Source organism: Lutra lutra, chromosome 16, assembly GCF_902655055.1.
Source record: "Lutra lutra chromosome 16, mLutLut1.2, whole genome shotgun sequence".
Lineage (NCBI taxonomy): Eukaryota > Metazoa > Chordata > Mammalia > Carnivora > Mustelidae > Lutra > Lutra lutra.
The window spans coordinates 48,453,774-48,474,036 of NC_062293.1; the positions used below are offsets into that span (position 1 = coordinate 48,453,774).

General features: G+C 48.3%; 1 protein-coding gene across 3 annotated transcripts in view; it reads right to left on the reverse strand.

Moving 5' to 3' along the window:
- Positions 1 to 209: 209 nt before the first annotated feature.
- Positions 210 to 20,263, reverse strand: part of DHRS7B (dehydrogenase/reductase 7B) — a 59,363-nt gene continuing 39,309 nt past the window's right edge. For all 3 annotated transcript variants that reach the window (XM_047706867.1, XM_047706868.1, XM_047706866.1), the window contains 6 exons: positions 19,576 to 19,754; positions 14,055 to 14,164; positions 7,192 to 7,408; positions 6,574 to 6,666; positions 3,077 to 3,229; positions 210 to 1,419 (listed from right to left, as the gene is read on the reverse strand). In XM_047706867.1, the coding sequence (XP_047562823.1) occupies positions 1,214 to 1,419; positions 3,077 to 3,229; positions 6,574 to 6,666; positions 7,192 to 7,408; positions 14,055 to 14,164; positions 19,576 to 19,754 (958 nt within the window). In that variant the 3' untranslated portion in view covers positions 210 to 1,213. The remainder of the gene's footprint in view (positions 1,420 to 3,076; positions 3,230 to 6,573; positions 6,667 to 7,191; positions 7,409 to 14,054; positions 14,165 to 19,575; positions 19,755 to 20,263) is intronic.

Consider the following 20,263-nt stretch of genomic DNA (forward strand, 5'->3'; position numbering starts at 1 on the left):
CATGGGCCCCTGGAATGTTCAGGCCCTGCTGGGAACTGGGGACGACCACCAGATCTAACGCCCCACTCCTCGTCCTCCTGCTCCCAGGAATCTTAGGAGCCTCAAACACTAACCATAGGCTGGCTTTGGCCGTTTTTATTTCAGGGACAGCTGTTTAAAATACAAGCGCAACAGGGTCAGAGTTAGGAGACGGCGCAAGATGCCACTAGGACATGCTAGGATATTTTTATTCCAAGTTGGGGAAGCCATACAAGACAGCCACCATTTCCACTTTCAGCCTCAATAATAGGTAAAGTTTCGTCCTAAACATCAGCTATGAAGTGGATTTACTCAACCTCAACCACGTATTTTTAATAAATCAGACAGGTGGAAGCAGGCACCCCTCTGGCTACCTTCCAACAGGCACAGCTAACAGAGCACCGCTCTCGCCGGGGCTGTCTGCAGCCTTAGAACCCCCCAGCCACCCGGGCTTCGGAGTCTGACTCCCTAGAGCATCTGTGGGCCCATGCGGGGGTTTCCTCTCCCTTTTGGCTGCTGTGTCCTTAGTAAATTCATCTTCTGCTTGGAGTGGGGCCTGGTCTACATGGCTTCCGGGGAGAGTTCACAGGGAAACTGGGGAATGTCTTAGGTACTAAAGTCAGCATCACTTGGGCTACATGGAAAGACAGAACAAACAGAAGCCCGTTTGTTGCACTGGACGATGTCCTGTAGGACCCTGAAAATGGATACAGACAATGGCGTCTTCAAACCACAGCCTGCTCCCTTGAGTACTGCGGGGGACTCTGCCAAAACCATCAGTTTGTGATCCAGATCAGTCAAATGAGAGAAGTGGGTCAGGTGATGTCAAGATGTCTTCTGTCTTCAAGGCTGAAACACTTTCGAGGAGCTGACTCAGGCTGGAATTCAAAGGAGGCACAGTGCTTTCAGCCCTGAGGACTACAGCCCTTAACCGTTCATTTATTTCAGAGTCTTAGCCCAAAGTCAGCTCCACACTTGTTCCTTCAGAGGCACCCCCCAGCCCTGAGCAGGTGGCTGCCCTTCTGGGTTCTCATTCTATTAGCAGGGGCTAGCCAGGGAGCTTTGGGAGAAGTGTGTGTTCCCTCTTTCCCACCCGTACGGCGAGTACCCAGGAAGGTGTCGACAAATGCAGCTGTGCCCAGGCAGGCTGCCGCCCCTGGCAGGCGCTGACCCCCCGCCCAGCTCAGATGCACGACTAGGAGCTCTTGGACTTGCGCTCCTTTCTGGCCCTGGAGGCCATGAGGCTGAAGAAGAGCCCAGGAGCCAGAGTTCGCAGATAAATGGCCAAGGACGGCAACAGGTCGCCCAGGATCACATCTTTCTTTTTCTTCCCCACAGCAGCCAGAACATCCCGGGCCACCTCTGCAGGGCTTCGGCCCTGGGCCGTGCTCTTGTCCATGACTAAAATAAACAAAACAAAAGAAAGACATGAACTACAAAGCAGAAGTTCCTCTCCCAAGGACTTGAGTGGACATGGACCAGCATCAGCTAGGTTTGCTGAATTTCCCACCACGAAGCTCCACCCGCCGTCTGCTGGGAGGCAGGTGGAGTGCCTCCATCCACGACTGCTCTGTACTCACAGAAGTGATGAAGCCGTCTGCAGTTCCGTGTGCGTGAGCAGGGAGAGGCGGAGTGCGGGTGAGACGTGGAAGGAGGTAAACGGGCCTCCTCAGTGCTTAGGAACTGGTGGTCCGTGACAAAGACCAAAGGCCAGCCGGGATGGGGTCCGAAAGAGTGAGCCTTCACACACACTGATTCCACCTTGAGAATTGTCTATTGGAACTGACAATGAAGGCTGGTGTGGCCCTGAGTAGGTCTTGAGTGGCTTGGCTTGAGGTCTGCCAGGTGGGGGATGGGAGAAGACTATACCACCCCTCCCCCCCGCAGTGAGAATGAAGTGACTCAGGAACAGATGTCACGGTTCCCCACGTCCTATGTTACCTGGACAAGGACCAGGAAGAAAGCCTTGGTTTGTTTGAGGTATTAACAGAGAGGTTCAGAGTTTGTGAGGTATGAAGCTGGTTAACACCAACTGATGTTCCTCCTTTCCTTATAATCTGACAATTTTGCCCACAAAATACAACCAGCTGGCAGGTGGAGAGGAAAGGCCACCAGCATGGGCCATTTGCAACCATCAATGAGCCGTCCAAACTGCAAGAGCTTCCTCCCCAATATCTGCTCTCCCCGTGTTTCCATTAACACAGAACAGGTTTCTAATTGTTATTTACTTTTAAATGCCACAAAGGGAATTGTTAAAAAAAGATTCTCCCAGGTATAAGTAAGTATGAACCTCTCTGGCTTGGTGCTTCTGTTTGGCTCCTGCTGACTTGCTGAGGGAGCCACTATCCAGTCTGGTTCCAGTCTGGCCGGGGGTGGTACACGACCTGCAGGCCCCTGCTGAACACCAGAGCACAGACGCAAGAGGGCACCTCCACAGAGGCACGACACGGCAGGTCACTTCTCAAGAGGTGGGGTCATGCAAGCAAGAGGGAGCAGAGTTGACCCCCGCATCAACAGCATGGGTGGGTCGGTGGGCTGGGGAGGCCGCCGGAGCCCACATGTTGGGGCCAGACTGTCCAGCCCACCAGTGCTGATTGCATGTCAGCTCACCGTGTCTCCGGCTGAAGCAAGATGGGGACTGAGACCGGTGCACCCAGCCTCACCCCAGAAAGCTGCACTCTTTCCTTTGAGCACCCTGAAACCAGTCATTTCTCAAGCACATTGGGTGGGAAATCTTTTGGGTCGAGCAAGCCATACTTTCCATGAAGTTAATCCACTTTAGTTTTACTTTAGATGATTTTAATTTGGAAGCTTGGGCTTCTAAGTCCTTCAAAGGACTCAAAGTCCTGGCCACCAGGGACCCTGTTCCGACAGCTGCAATGGTGAGCTCAGGCTGCAGATGGCTCGTGCTAATGACCACTGAGCAGCGGTCAATACCCACACAGCAAGGTCTGGGGTTTAAAAAATTACATCCCAAATGAAAAAAAAAAAAACAAGCACATCTCACTGTGGCCAACCAACAGCTTTTCATGGAAGAAAATAGAAAGTAGGGCCTCACCTCCATATGTGGACCCATCAGCAGTGACGGCATTGAGAGAGAGGTTGGTGTGGATGTAGCCAGGGCTGATGACAGTCACCTCGATCTCATACTGCTCCATCTCGGCACGAAGACAGTCAAAGAAGGCCTGGGTTGCGTGTTTGGAAGCCGCATCTGCAAAGGTTCATGGCCAGACACGCAGGTGAGGGAGAGGGCCTGGGACAGGCCCACAGATTCATTCCCATTCATTCTCTTTTACTTCAAAACTGATATTACAATTTTAGATTATACTATTATAGCAGTGTATATTTCCTGAGTTAGGGAAGCACATTGTATTCTTGTTCTCAGGAAATACCCTGAACTGTGTAGGAGTAAAGGAATGTCATGTCTCCAGCCTTCTTTCAGGAGGTTCAGGAAAAAAAAATGGAAATTTTATACACACATGTATGTGCATACACACACAACACACACAGACTAGGACAGAGCAAATATGGTCAAATGTTAACAACTGGGGAATCTGTGTGAAGGGAACACGGGAGTTCTTTGTACTGTTCCTGACACTTTTCTTTAAATCTGAAATCCTTTTTTTTTTTTTTTTAAGATGTACTTATTTATTTTAGAGAGAGTGCGAGAGTGTGAGTGGGAGGACAGGGCAGAAGGCGAGGGAGAGAATTTCAAGCAGACTCCCTGCTGAGCACGGAGCCCAAGATAGGGCTTGACCTCACGCTCCCTGAGATCACAATGTGAGCAGAAAACACAAGTCAGACATTCAACCGAGCCACCTAGGCGCCCTGAAATCTGCAATTATTCTAATGTTAAGAGTTAAAAGAAACAAAAAACAAAAAAAACCCTTAATGCCTAATAGGTAAAACATTCACACAGGTCAGAGGACACGAAGTAAAAAGTGAAGGTCTTCCTTCCATCCTCCAGTTCCATTCTCCAGAGGTCACCTGTGCTATTGGTGTTGCAGGATTTATCTTCTACATATCCTATGTACGTATATGTGATTTGACACTTAAAGAATTTTTTTTAGCTCATACTGTCTACATTATTCCTGCAAGTAGCTCTCTTCACGCAGTGGACTCTGTGCCCCCCACGCAGGCCCGCCATGCTTCCACGGGTCCGGGACCACAGAGGCCGCCCCGGCCGCGGGACTGTGTGGGTGGCTTCCAGTTTATGTCACTGAAGCAGTGCTACCAGGGAGCATCCCTGCAGGCAAGGGAGTGTGTGTCTGAAATCCATGCCCCACTTTCTTATGTATTTTGTTTGATGAGCTTCCGTGGAGTAGCTCCCTGTCAGGAAGAGCTACCGAGCTTGCTCCCTGTGAGCCACGGCTCCAAACATGCTGACAGGTGCTCTGCGTGGGGACACAGTGACCCGACAATGACATTCTTGGAAAACACATAGCATCTCCACTGAAAATCGGTTTCCTCCAATTCAGACTTCTAAATGTTCTAGTGTTAGGAAAGGGGCAATCCATCAGGCAAGAAAACAGGGAAGAAGCAAGGAAGTGTCCCAGCGAGTCCCATGAGAAATTCCAGAGTTGGAACTCACTGCAGCACCTTCTGGAGGCCAGCAGCTTCGCTCTGGGCCAGGCTGCTGGGGGCTGGAAGTATAGTTTGTGGGTAGGTAGAGAGAGCTTCTCCTATCAGCTGTGATCCCAGGGGTGCAGCCCAGGCCTGAGGACAGACAAGAGTCATCCTGGGGGCCCCCCAAAATAGAAGGCTGCACCCTGATGCCAGGTCTCATGGAGTCTCAGGCTGTAGGTCCTCAGGCTGGCTGTGCTGACCTACACTGTCACCATGCCGAACTGCAGGGCACGGGGCTCAAAGTGCCACCTGGGTCATCTTCTTTGGTCCTCACGACAGTAGTGGGAGGCAGGGTGAGCTGCTCTCCCATTTCACAGATGAGAAGACTGCTGCTCGCCAGGATTAACCAACGTGCCCAGATGCACTGCCACACTCAAGTCTGCTTGTTACCAAGTGCCCGGATCAGAGATAAATCAAAGGTTGGAAGTAATTTCGTACAAAGAACACTGTATAGCCTTCACCCTGATTTATCTATTACTAACATTTCACTTCACTTGCTTTATCACTGGTGATTCTGTTTATTCCTGAACCACTGAGCTGCCTTCGATAGCTATCCCAGAGCTGAAACAGAATGCCGGCAAACAGGGAAATCACCACCACAGGAACAAATATGGCCAGAGTGCTTCCCGATTCACAAAGGACTTTCTGTCTCCAGATGTCTCATTTCACCTTTAACGCTGCTCTGTGGAACATGTGTGGGAGCCATTAGTCTCTTCGCAAGCAAGGAAACAGGGGTCAGAGGAGTTAAGCTACTTGCCCAAGGACATGCAACTAGAACCATGAGGCAGAGCAGGGGGTCCTATCTGGAGAGGAAGAGGATGTCTTTGTGACAGTTCCAGATCAGCCACACCGTGTCATCCAGCTGGATGTCTGCTACCGTCCTTCCAAAGTGCTGACCCAGCTCTGCTCTTTCTTCCCTCGCTGCCAATTCTGCAGCTGCCTTTGGGTGAGGCCAGCGCTTGGAGGCAGTTGAGAGCAGAGGAGGCTGCCACAGGTCAGTCTAGCAGAGGGCGGAGCAAAGAACAGAGCTACCGGGGCAGTCTGGGAAATCGCCTTTAAAATCTGTCAACACAACAAGCACAGGCTCCGTCTGCTTGCTGGCACACCATGATGGCAGGCAGATGGGAGAAATGAGATCTTAAACTTCTGGCGCAGTCACTTGCACAAGGAGGTGAGAGTGGGAACTGGAAGTCAATGTGGCGGTTTCATTTTTTGGTTATGATTTCCACTTTTTGAGACCCTTCCACAAGTGGCCAGAGATGGAAATATTTAAGAATATTCTGGGTAGCACATCATTGCTACTGGTCAAGAACTGAAGGGAAAGCAATCTTCCTGTGTCCAGGAAAATGGCTAAATGACTCACGTCACATCTATCCAATGCATTACTACAGACTCACTTGGAAGGATCAAGTGAACTGCATATGTTGATGTGGAAAGTTATATCACCGAGTGGAATAAGCAAGGCACAGAACAGTATGTACACTGTAATCCCATGTCTGAGTATTTGATCACAGGAGAGAAGCTGGGAGGCGTGTGCTGCAGACTGATCACGTGGACATGTTGTGTGTCCACGGCGAAACCCAGTAATGGGCTAGTGGCCAACCACGCGCGGCACGTATGCGGCCCTCGCAGACTGCCACAATCTCCCAGCAGCCCTCTGAGGCTGGGACTGCCCCGGCCTCCCTTTTACAGATAAAGACCGGGGTACAGAGCAGTGGGCACCTTTGCACAAGGTCACATAGAGCGGGTAAGGAGCAGAGCTGGAACCCAGACATTCCGCTCAGCAGAACACATTCTGATCAAGCCCCCTCACACTCTGCGTTGAGTATTTCTTACATGTCTGAATTCTGCATACTAAATGTGCCATCTTTACAATCATGAGAAGACAATAAGGAAAAGCACGTGGGGGAGGGAGAAGAGAGTACTCACACGCTGATCGGAAAGGAATGCTGATTTTGCCCTGGATGCTGCTGATCGCCACAACATGGCCTTGTCGCCTTTTGATCATGGAGGGCAGGAGTGCTAAAGAAAGACAGCAGAGGCTTTAGAGGAGGCTTGAGTAGAGGAAAAAGCTTCTCACGGGGAGCAGAACACTGGTGGGAATGCTCAGGCCTCCGGCACCCAGCAGATCGCCAGGAGGGAGGAGCGGGAAGGGGGCAAGGAGGGAGGCAGGCAGACGCCTGGTCACTAGGAACGGTCTGCTCGGTCCCCCTTTCTAGGGAGAGCCTCTCCCTGTGACTGGTATCTGTGGCTGGGCACAAAAATGTCCCACTCTGCCTGGGCTTCCAAACACCATGAAAAGGAAATGGATGTGATGCTGTACAAATAAGCTATCCCTGAGGAGAACATCTTGATTTAAGGCTGGAAAGCAGATCAAGCAAATGCAAATGAAAGCCTGGAGAAAACAAACACCCAAGCTGTAATGACAACGCCCATTCCGGGGTAAAATAGATGGAGTTAGGCAACATTTAGCTAAAAAGAAATCAAGTAAAGTAAAAAGAATGCCAACATAGAGTGCTCTTTTCCCTTTGACTTCAGGACTGTTACCTTTTGTTAGAGCAACTGGGCCAAAGTAGTTTGTCTCCATGACTTTCTTATCCACGTCCGTGGTGGTGTCCACTATGGTGCCTCGGTAGCTGATGCCTGCGTTGTTGATGAGCACATCCACGTGGCCGAAGCACTGCAGGATCTCGGCTGTCGCAGCAACGATGGCCCCGGGGTCCGTGAGGTCAAAGGTCACCGTGTAAGGCTTGTGTGTCTGCACCTGGTCAAATATGACAGAAACCAAATGCACCTTCAGAGTGACAGGCATGTGAGCCACATGTCCCTGCTTCTCAGAGCGCTGGAATTGGCCTGGGCATGGCACGGCACAGGCTCTAGTACCTTTTCCTCCAAAGAAATGTGGCCTGGAGGTTCCTGCCTCTGGTGCTCACACCTCACCAGGGCAACTTCTCCCCCAAACTGAAAATGACCACTAGAGCCAGGCTCCCCTCAATGTGCCAGCACTGTGCTGTATATCATCACGACATTAAACAGTGCTTCTCCTGACAGGGGCCGTCCTTCTCAGACTGTCCTTTTTGTTCATTTGTTCATGAAACATTTTGTTATATATCTCCGATATGCCAGAGGCTGGGGACAGGGCAGAAAGCAAGACAAACACCATTCCTGTCTTCCAGAAGCATCCTGTCTAGTGAGGAAGACAAATTCTGTAGCTGTGAAGCATATCACGAAGACGTATAAGATGCCAGAGAAATGAATAACTGAGCCGTCTAACTTAGAGGGCTTCCCAATGGATGTGAGTTTAATAAGAGATTAAAAGGAGGGGTAGGGATGTGAAATCAGAGAAGACGGCAGAGTAGGAAGTGCCAAGAATCTCTTTCCACCTGGACGTTGTACTGGCAGAAACTCTCTGAAGAGAAAATTCTGGAACTCTGGAGTCTATCTGAATCCTTGCAGCTTCTAAGACAGTGCCTGGTTGGCAAATTATAGATAATTTTGGTCAATTCTAGCCATCGCCTTGGTGGTAGGTTTCCATCCCCCATCCCTACATCCCTGTGGTAGGCAGCTGTAGGAAAGACAAGCCACACTTCTTGGGGGCATGAGGGAGCCAAAGTAGGCAATAAAGACCTTGTCTTCTAAAAATCAGGTTTGTGTTCTGGTGGTGGATCACTGAGGTGTGGCATGGAGGCAAGTTGCATTATTTTAATCACCACTGGCTAAAATGGTTTCCAGTTGATTTATAAGAGTTAACACATGTTGTTTTGATATTCAAAAATATAAATAAATCCCCAGAAAACATACCTGAGGAAGCCCAGACAATGGACTTATAAGACAAAGATTTTTAAAACAAATGTCTTAAAGGATCCTCAAAGTGCTAAAGGAAGACACGGAGAAAGGCAGAAAATTCATGTATAAACAAAATGAGTATCATTAAAGAAATGCCATCAAAGAAATTGAAATTATAAAAAAAATTCTGGAGGGGCACCTGGGTGGCTCAGTGGGTTAAGCCTCTGCCTTTGGCTCAGGTCATGATCCCAGGGTCCTGGGGTCGAGCCCCACATCGGGCTCTCTGCTCAGCAGGGAGCCTGTTTCTCCCTCTCTGTCTGCCCGCCTCTCTGCCTACTTGTGATCTCTTTCTCTTGACAGAGAAAGATGGATGAAATCTTAAAAAAAAAAAAAAAAGGTTGGGGGGATGCCTGGGTGGCTCAGTGGGTTAAAGCCTCTGCTTTCGGCTCAGGTCATGATGCCAGGGTCCTGGGATTGAGCCCCCCACCAGGCTCTCTGCTCAGCAGGAGCCTGCTTCCCTTCCTCTCTCTCTCTGCCTGCCTCTCTACCTTACTTGTGATCTCTGTCAAATAAATAAATAAAATCTTTTTTTAAAAAATCAACTAAGCGGGCGCCTGGGTGGCTCAGTGGGTTGAGCCGCTGCCTTCGGCTCAGGTCATGATCTCAGGGTCCTGGGATCGAGGCCCGCATCGGGCTCTCTGCTCGGCAGGGAGCCTGCTTCCTCCTCTCTCTCTACCTGCCTCTCTGCCTGCTTGTGATCTCTCTCTGTCAAATAAATAAATAAAATCTTTAAAAAAAAAAAAAAATCAACTAAGCACACAAGACAGTAATGCAGGAAAGGAGGGTCCAAAAAAGCTATAAAGCATACAGAAAACAAATAGCAAAATGGAAGAAGTTCCTCCTTACTAGTAATTATTTTAAATATAAACAATTTAAACTTTCTCATCAGAACACCACTTGACAGCTAGAATTTTTTAAAAAAATCCAACTATATGCTGTCTTTAAGAGACTCATTTTAGATCCAAAGATACAACTGGGTTGAAAGTAAAAGGATGACAAAAGGTTATTCCATGTAAATAATAACCAAAAGAGAGCTGGAGTGGCTGTATTAGTATCATACAAAGTAGGCTTTAAATCAGAAACAGTTCTATAATAATATTGTGGTATTTCAATACTCCATTTTAAAGAGACAGAACAAGCAATCAGAAGATCAATTACAAAACAGATGACCCGAATACTATAAACCAATAGGACTGAACAGACATATAGAACATCCCACCCAACAACAGCACCACACCCATTCTTCTCAACCACATATGGAACATTCTCCAGGACAGACCACATGTTAGGCCACAAAACAAATGTTAACAGATTGAAAAAGATAGCATTTAAAGTGTCTTCTTCAACCACAGTGTGATGAAGCTAGAAATCAGTAACAGAATGTAAACTGGAAAACCAGTGGAAATTAAACAACACACTCTTAAAGAAGCACTGACTCATAAAAGAAATAACAAGGGAAATTAGAAATTATTTAGACACAAATGAAAATGAATACATAAAACACTCAAACTTATGGGATGCAGTGAAAGCAGTGGTAAGAGGGAAATTTGTACCTATAAGTGCCTATATTTAAAAAAAAAAAAAAAGAGAGAGATCTCAAATCAATAATACAACTTTACACCTTAGGGAACTAGAACAGAGTAAATTAACCCAAAAGCTAGCAGAGGAAGGAAATAAAGATTAGAGAGGAGATAAAATAGAGAGTAGAAATAAAGAATATCATGAAACCAAAAGTTGGTTCATCGAAAAGATCAACAAAATTGAGAAACCATGAGCTAGACAAAGAAAGAAAGGATGGAGTAGGTCCCTACCTAGATATAAAAGGTTATAGGGGCGCCTGGGTAGCTCAGTAATTAAGGGTCTGCCATAGGCTCAGGTCATGGTCTCAGGCGCCTGGGATCACCACCACCCCCCTCCCGCCCCCATCGCATTGGGCTCCCTGCTCAGCGGGAAGCCTGCTTCTCTCTCTCGCACTCCCCCTGCTTGTGTTCCCTCTCTCGCTGTGTCTCTCTCTCTATCAAAAAATAAGTAAATAAAATCTTTAAAAAAATAGTTTAAAAAGGTTATAATACAATCGACAACTGTATGCCCATAAATGAGATAACCTAGAAGAACTGAAAAAATTCCTCGAAATACACAAATTCCCTGACTCAAGAAGAAATAGAAAAATCTCAGCAGACACAGAGGAGGTAAGAAAGACTGAAGTGATACCCTAAAACCTCCCAACAGAGAAATGTCAGGAACCAGATGGCTTCACCGGTGAATTTCACCAAACTTGGAAAAGGAATTAACATCAACACTTGTCATCCTCTTCCAAAAAACTGAAGAAAAATGACAGAACACTTCTTAATTCATTCTGTGAGGCCAGCATTACTCTGATACCAAGTCCAGATAAAGACAGCACAAGAAAATTACAGACCAATATCCTTCATGAATACAGATGCTAAAATCCTCCACACAATACCAGCAACTCAAATCCAACAGTGTACTGGAAAGATGCTCACCATGAACAAGTGAGATTTATCCTAGGAATGCCGGGTCATCCAATATAACAAAATCAACCAATATATCACGTTGACAGAACAAAGGAAAAAACTACATCATCATCCTCTCAATTGATGCAAAAAAGAGATTTGAGAAATTCCAACACCCTTTAATGATAAAACCCCAGAAAACCAGGAATGGAGGGTAAAGTCCTCAACATGGTAAAGGACATTTATGAAAAACCTACACCTAATGTATGTTCAATGGTATAAGACAGGAAGTGTTCCCCTATGACCAAGAACCAGACGAGGATGCCTGCTCTCACTGTAGCTATTCAACACAGTACTAGGTTCTAAGCAGAGCACTTATACAAGAACAAGAAATAAAAGGCACCCACATTGGACAGGAAAATGTACAACTGTTCACAGATGACACAATCCCATACATAGGAGGTCCCGAAGAATCCAGAGAACGCTATTAGAGTTATCGTAAGCTCAGCAGAGTTGCAAGGTACCAGATCAACACACACACACCAGCTATATTTCCATATACCAGCAATGAGTAATCTGAAAAGGAAATTATGAAAGCAATCCATTTATAATAGCAACTAAAAGAATTAAATATATAGGAATAAATCAAACTGAAGAGGTCAACGATTTGTATGCTAAACACTACAAAACACTGCTGATACAAGTGAAAGAAAACCTAAATACATGGGAAGACGTCTCACGTTCATGGACTGGAAAACTTGACACTGTTAAGTAGTCAATACTACCCAAAGTGATCCAAGAGTCAATGCTGTCCCTATCAAAATAAATGCATGTTTTGGAGGAAATAGAAAAAAAAAAAATCCTAAAATCCACATGGAATCTCAAAGGTCCGTGCACAACCAAAACAACATTGAAAAAAAAGGAACACAGCTAGAAGAGTCACACTTTCTGATTTCAAATCTTACTGCAAAGCTACAGCAAACAGTGCGGAACTGGCATAAAGACAGACACAGACCAATGAAACAGGAAGGGCAGCTCAGAAATAAACCCTCACGTGCGTGGCCAAATGACTGTGACAGGGGTGCCAAGACCATTCAAGGAGGAAAGAACAATCTTTTCAACACCTGGGACTGGGAAAACTGGATATATACATGCAAAAGCATGCAAGTGAAACCTCACCTAACACCGTATACAAAAATTAAATCAAGTGGATCAGAGACCTAAATGTTGGGAGTTAAAATTACAGAATAAAACACAGGGGAAGGGGCGCCTGGGTGGCTCAGTGGGTTAAGCCTCTGCCTTTGGCTCAGATCATGATCTCAAGGTCTTGAGATCGAGCCCTGCTAGGCAGGGAGCCTGCTTCCCCCCACTCTCTCTGCCTGCCTCTCTGCCTACTTGTGATCTCTCTGTGTCAAATAAATGAATAAAATATTTTTTAAAAAATGGGGGAAAATCTTCATAATGTTAGGTGTGGCAACGACCTCAAAGATGTGGCACCACAAGTACAGTCAACAAAAGAAAAAATAAACTGGGCTTCATCAAAATTAAAAACTTTTTGGTGGCTCAGCTGGTTGAGCAACTGACTCTTGATTTAGGCTCAAGTCATGATCTCTGGGTTGTGAGGCTGAGTCCCCGCATCAGGCTCTGCACTCAGCACCGAGTCTGCGAGAGATTTTTTTTCTCCCTCCCCCTCTGCTGCTCCACCTGCTCGTGTGTGCATGCTCTCTCTCTCAAATAAAATCTTTAAAAAAAAAAACAAACTTCTCTGCATCAAAGGATACAGATTCACTGTCAAGGAAGTGAAAAAAAAATCTGCTGAATGAGAAAAAATATATGCAAATCACAGATCTGATAAGGGATTACTATCCAGAATATATAGAGAACTAAACTCAACAACAAAAACAAACATAAGACAGGAGAAGGACTTGAAATGACATTTTTCCCAAGAAGACATATAAATGGTCGGTGAGCACAGGACGAGATGCTCAACCTCATTTGTAATTAGGGAAACTCAAAACCATTTCATATCTCCTAGGATGGGTACAATTAAAAAACACACAGAAAAGAACCAAGCGTTGGCAAGAATGTGGAGAAAGCAAAACCCTTGTGCGTTGCTGGTGGGAATGTAAAACGGTGCGGCTGCCGTGGAAAACAGATGACAGTTCTTCAACAGGTTAAACATAAAACTACCCTATGACCCACCCATTCCAGTTCTAGGTGTATGTTCACAAAAACCGAAACCGGGGACTCAAACATAATATGTACAATGTTCACTGCAGCATTATTCACAATAGCCAAAAGGTGAAAACTCCAGTGTACATCAACAAAGTCACGGATAAACAAAATGTGGTATATACGTACACTGGAATAATACTCCGCCATCAAATGGAATAAAATTTTGATTCATGCTACAATACGGACGAACCTGAAGACACAACGTTCAGTGAAATAGCCAGACAGAGGACAAATATTGTATTTTCCACTTATATAAGGAATCTAGAATAGGCAAATACATAGAAAGAAAGTAGAACAGAGATTTCCAAGCACCAGAGAGACAGGAGGAAGACTGAATTATTGTTAACAGGTATAGAATTTTTGTTGGGGATGATAAACACAGACAGTGGTGAGAGTTATACACATCCTGAATGTGTTTAATGCCACGGAGTTGTATACCTATAAATGGTTAAAATGATTAGCACTTTGACATGTACATTTCATTTATATGTATATCTTTATATGTATGTAAGTACTATGTCACATATGTTTTTTCACAATTAAAATTTTAGAAGTCATGGCCAACCTCCCCCTCATTTTCCCACCATAGAGAGATGACTAGGTATTAGCCAGGAAATGGGGGAGCAGAAGCATTCACGGAGAGAACTGCCTAAACTCAGTGCCAGTAAGCGGCAGAGTTGGGATCTGAAGCCTGCGACAGTCCTCCCTCCCCCGGCAATGGAGACCCGCTGCCTTCGCTCGTCCAGAGCGAGCACGTGGAACATGCAGCAGCCCAGGAGTGGCCGCCATCTCCTTAGGCACCTGTAGACAATGCACCGCAACCCTGGCCCACGGAAAACACACCCCTGGGCTCACCTTGGTGGCCAGAGAAGCAGTAAGTTCTTTGGTCAGCTCCTCCAGGGCCTCCTGGTTTCGGCCGCAGAGCACCAGCTTAGCACCCGCAGCGTAGAAGACTCTGGCACATTCTAAGGAAAGGAGAAAGAACCTTGACAGCTGAGGAAATTCAATGCCTTTCTTCCCCAGGGCAGGTCAGTCCAAACTCACTCCATTTTTCGAAGTATGAATTTGTTTCTTCACACACTGCACACATTTATTGGCCCCTGCTGTGGACCAGGTGTAGAGCTGGGAGTTAAGACCCCAGTGACAAATGAGGCCCGCTGCTGCCCTAGGAGAGCTCACATCAGGCGTATGGCAGACACCAAGGCAAGAGGAAGGCTGGAACCGGTGGACAGATCTGTTAGGTACCATGCTTAGAACTTTCCCTAATGATCTTTATCTCCGAACAACCCTGTGGGCATTACTCCCTTTCTCACAGCTGAAGAAGCTCAGGTCATGCAATGTGCTCAGTGATCAGGCAATACCAGCCATTGTGACACCGTAGTGTGCCGAGACCTGCATTCTGGCACAACCTAGGCTGTTTCCCAAGTCACTTCAGTGCACCAGGTACAGATCTACAGGGCGTGCTTCCATGGTTTGTACAAGCACAGGGGCACAGGACTCTGTTGCACAGGGATGGGGCCTGTGAGGGGCTGTTTCTCTGGAAAGTGCTCAAGGCTAAAGAAGCAGCATTTGCAAAGGACCCAAGAGGCCACATGCAGAAACATGTGGGACAGAAAGTGGAGTGTCTGACAGCCTTGCCAGGCTGGGAAATGACAAACAAAGGTGAACAGGTGCAGCACACGGAGCGCCTAAAACAGCGAAGACCCAGTAAGGGAGGCTGCAGTTTGAAAGGCTCCCTCCACCGGGTGAGAGCACTGGTGGAGATCAGGCTCTGCTGAACCCACTGCAACATTCCAGGTGACATCAACTGACACCGGGGTACCTCTATTAGCCAGTGTTCTCTTGGTGGCAAAAAAAAGAGACCCAAATCCCACCGGGGCAAAGCAAAAAGAGATTGATCAGGAGGATGCTGGGATAGCTCCAGAATTAAGAGAAAAGAGCTGAGTGGCCAAGGCTTGGGAGGGAGTAGCGGCCGCCCAGGGCCACTGGTGGCAGGAACCATGCTCTCTCAGTGCTGGCAGAGCCTTTTCTCCACTTCGCCTCCCTGGCCTGGCTTCCCTCCAAGATGAGAACGGGGCTGCAGGCCACTCTGAGTCACATCAACACAGCACCCCCGCCAGACAGCACAGGGGTCTCTGACTCAGGCAAGCTCTGCTGCTGAAATCCCAGGAAGTGTGGGGCAGCATCTCGAGGGAGGACGAGGCCAGCAAGGCTCACAGGCAAATCCCCTGAGGCCCAGGGGGAAGGGCAGGGAGAGGAAACCTCCAGAATCTGGGTTAACATGTAGGGGAGAGGGAGGGTGAGGGCCTCTTGCTTCTTGCTTGCTCTGAGCCCAGACACGGCCTGACTGAATGTTCGGGGCCCTGAAAACATCCAGCTTGTGAAAAGCAGTGCAGTCCAGTGGTGAAGGGACTGCACTGGACCTCGACCGCCCACGTCCAATGCCGATCTTGGTCACTTCCTGGTTCTGTGATCTTGGTAAGCTATAACCTCTGTGTTTCTCACTTTCCTCTTCTACACAGTACAGGTAAAAACAGCACTGGGACTGCATGCGTAGAAGTGGACATACATACATATTTTCCTCTATAATACAGTAGAGGAAAAGCGCTATAGAAAAAAGCAGCACAGAAGTGTTCATTGTTTTCACATTTCTAAGCTGCCTTTTTTTTTTTTTAAAGATTTTATTTATTTATTTGACAGAGAGAGATCACAAGCAGGCAGAGAGGCAGGTAGAGAGAGAGGAGGATGCAGGCTCCCTGCTGAGCAGAGAGCCGGATGTGGGGCTCGATCCCAGGACCCTGAGATCATGACCTGAGCCGAAGGCAGCGGCCCAACCCACTGAGCCACCCAGGCAACCCCTAAACTGCCTTTTTAAAACATTCTAAAACTATCGGTGAAAACTGAAACCCAAGGGTTTAAAGAAGCACTTGCCTGTCCACACCTGTGGGCTGGTCTCCCTCAAACACCCACGGACACGTCTGCTCGGACCCCTCCCCCGCAGCTGACCAAGGAGCCAGTGCACCACCCACCGTGTCCTGGGCCGAATCTGAGAGGCTCAGGCAGTCTTGTGGTGTCTCGTACCCTGACTCAGAGAAAGGACAGGCCTGCTCCGGGAGCCGTCCAGCAAGCGGTTAAGGGATCAAGCCTGTCACTGCCTGGCTAGGAGCAGAGGACCTTGTTGTAGAATCCAGGCAGGGTGTACTGGTCTGATAGCCCTTTCCTCACAAAAGAGCCAAAAGTTTGAAGGGTTCAAAACAGGAGGGGAGAGCAAACTCCAGCATCCTTCAGGAAAACAGAGAAAGTTCTCTGACGTCTGGATTGTCTCATGGTGCAAAGCCCTCTCTCTTCACTCTACAGCTCCTCCTTTTGCTCCTCTTACAGCTTTCATGTACCATCCCCAGACCAGCACCTCCAGGCGGATCTCTAGATGGAGTTTTCTGGAAGGAAGTGCTAAGCAGACTAAATCAAGACCTTTTTAAGTGTGGTGAATCACCTTCCTTGAAGATGTGGCTGGTTTGTTCTCCAGCTCATCCTGACAAAGGGCACAAACCCAGACAGAGCCATAGCCCCCGCTCTACCTGTCCCTGGATGGTCCGGTCGGGGTCTCAGCCCCTGCGCGGCCCGCCTGGCTGTGCTTCCTCAGCAGGGCATCCCTCGCAGGGATGGGGGCAGCGGCTGTGCTCAAAGCCAGACACCAGCATTCCTGAGGCCAGAGCTGCTCATGGGGTTTACTAAATCATTCCCAAAGAAGAGGAATCTCAGGCATGGTTGGCTTCCTAACCCCCTTTCATCCTGATGTGGCTGACACAACGGACGTTTTGTGAGGTGTCACCAGAGTGCAGACACGCAGAACCAAAGTTGGGGGGAGGCACTCACATCTAAACGGCTTCTGGAAAATGGTCACGTACATGCTGCTTAAGCTCTGCTTCCTAGCACAGCCAAACACAGAGGAAATTAAAGTCCGTGTAGGGAGTGACAGAAATGAAAACAACAGATTGCAGGGATTCCATTTTCATTTCTTGAAAAAGCTGACACAGGGAGGCAGGAGGGTCAAGGGAAAAAGGAAAACAGTCCCAACGTACCATTTATCTAGCGAGGGCTGCCAGAGGGTTGTCCGGCACTGCCGGCACTCCTGGCCTGTTCAATCAAGAGAGTTATTCACGACCTCAGGGCTTAAGCTGGCTACAGTGGGTATCCAGAACATTCTGTTCCTCTAGTCAATGGTCTTACTGTTTTATAAGAATAAGCTCATGTAGCTTAAATACACAAAATAGAAGACAAAACAGGAGAAACACAGAAAGCTGTCTGAAGACTTATCACAGAATCCAGGCTTTCAGAGCGGCTGACAGGGCAGGCAGAGCCGAGCCACTGAGGGCAACTCTGTCTTCCTCCTCCGAAAGCTGAGGTGCAGTAGCGCCTCCTTGGTGGCCCCCCACAGCGGCATTTGTCCTTGACACGGCTGGTGAGAATTCTGTTCCTATTTTATCTGGCCGGAGGGGAAAGCGGTCCATGGGCTCTTGTCCTTCAGATGTGAAATGGGGCAGCATATAAACAGACTGATTCGGAATCTGGGAAATGGCTGACCTAATATATGATAGAAATACACACACACACAGAAGTTTTGTTTTTCTTTCAATTATATTGTCTATTCCTTTCAGTCTTGGTTTCCAGAAGAAGAAGTGTGGAATGACCAAGAGGACACTGTCTTTCTCCAACAATCACATACGGGAGCACTTGTAAGTCACCATCCCAGCCAGCTCTCAAATACTCTTCAAGGACTTAAAAAAAAAAATGCTTCTCTGAGATCAAGAGAAGTGGCTGCTGACTACCCTATATATAGTAGCTGAGTAAGGTCAGAGGACTGACCGTGGCAAAGGGCCTAGAGGCAGCTGTCCCTATGCGGGTCTGGGTATCTAATGACAGGCCCAGGGTTCACCCGCAGAGACCTCACCAAAAACATCAGAGTGGTGTACAAATGAATCCATGCTTTCCCAGGCTCCCCCGTGACTGCTAGCCACTTCCTCTGCAGACAAGGCCCCATCTGCTCCATTATGTTTCTGCAACACCCAAGCGCTTCCCAGCCCGGCATGACCATGCTGCTCCCTGCCCTGGGCTTGTGTCCAATGCCCTCCTTGCTGGCCCATGGTTTCCTTTCCCTGGCCATCTCCCCCACAGGAGAGATAAGACTGAGTCCTGACATCAGACTGGGGTTTGAATCTAGAATTCCTAGGGCAAGTCTCTGCATCCTCTGTGAGCATTCGGTGAGCTAAAGCGCAAGCCGGCACATCCCTCTAATCCACCCACTGGGCCTGGGTGGGAACACCCATTACGGAAATGTCAATACCCTGAGGTAAGCCCTGGCCACTCTCCATCAGACTGTGAACTCCCTGAGGAAAGGGACCCTGTCTTTTCTTGGTTTGTCCCAGCACCTGGCCCAAGCCTCCCAAATGGGAGATGCTCTATCTGCGTTGTGCTACCCACAACCAAAGGATGCAGCAGAGATAGGTTTACCACAGTTCTGGGTGCCTCGCAGCCTTCTCCCGGGGCACTTAGCGCCGGCGTGGACGACGTGCTGGTGTGGGTGGTATGTGTGCAGATGCTGAGGAGGAGGAAGCAACACACGACATGCCTGCATTTGCTGCTCACACTCTGCCAGAGGCAGTGCACGTGTGTGGAAGGGAAATAACGGCAGCTCTACAGGATCATCTGTATGAGGCCGGAGGTGGTGACTGACTCTGGGTCTGTGTCCCAGCATAAAACCCCTGGGACCCAGAATCTCAACATGTTCACCAAATCAGATGGAACTCACATGAAAAACCGAGTACCTGAAGTATCACTTATTCTGTTCCCAACCCCACCAAGGCCACACTCAGGGTGCAGCTGTAGGCACAGCCCCAGGGAGAGGAAGGCGAGGGGAAGGGGACACCAAGGCCATGAACTGGGGGTGCTTGCTGAATCCAGGAAACCACATGCTTTGTTTGGCTCTCACAGAGGTAAAAATGTTTTCTAAGTTAGTTGCTGTATTTGACAATTGGGTGTCTTCACATAAAACCCCCAATTTCCACAACTAGCTACAGTGGAGTGAGGGGGCCCCCTTAGATGAGAAACAGTGTCTCCAGTTTACCAGTCTTCCTTGTGGCTTTCGCCTCCCAACACCAATGTGGATGAAAGCCAGGGGCCATTTCTCATCACAATTAGGCTCTCGCCTTTTCCAAGTGGACCAGGGACAGTGACATGCTCTTGTTCCCAAGTCACCTAGCCCGCTTCCTTTATTTGCATGCGTACAGTGGAGGAGCTGCTCCTCTTGTGTGGGTCGAGTTTCCTGCCTGCCTCCCCGCCCCCCCGTCCCGCCGACAGCACTGCCCCCAGGACCCACCTCGCCCCAGGCCCGAGGTAGCGCCGGTAATGACCACCACAGCATTCCGGAGGTAGGCCTTCATGCGCACCCGCTGCAGCAGCTTGAAGAGGCCGAACACTCCCACACAGCCAAACAGCAGGGGCAGGATGGCCGTAGACGTAATGAAGTCCATGATCTTCACCTTGAGCAGACTCTTCCTGAAGGAACCCAAACCAAGTGCATTTGTGACACAACAAGTAAACTCAAGGGACTTGCCAGCCCCCGCCCCACTAGACTGATAAAGAGCCCAGATCTCTCTCATGCGGACTTTAGCTCGGAGCCCAGCAACTATCTTGCTGAGGCCCTCGGCACAGTGGAATATGCTTTCTCTCCCTCTGACTGACATGAGCAGACAGCAAAGCCACTGACCTCGTGAAGCCACTCAGAGGCGCACAGCGACCCCAGAACAAGCTGAAAGAGTCATTCAGCGCAGGACCCAGTTACCCATGAGTGTGACAGGAGCCTCTGGCATATCCACACTCACCTGATTCTCCTTCAGGAACCTACTGAGGGGGACTGAAGTATGCCCATTATCATTCTCAAGCCGTATATGTGGAATTAAAAAACATTTTTTAAAAAAGGAAAAAGAACACCATACCAATCCTTCTACTCCTCCCTAAGCAGATGGATGTTTCTGGGTGGGGTGTGCCCTGGACTATGTCTGCGA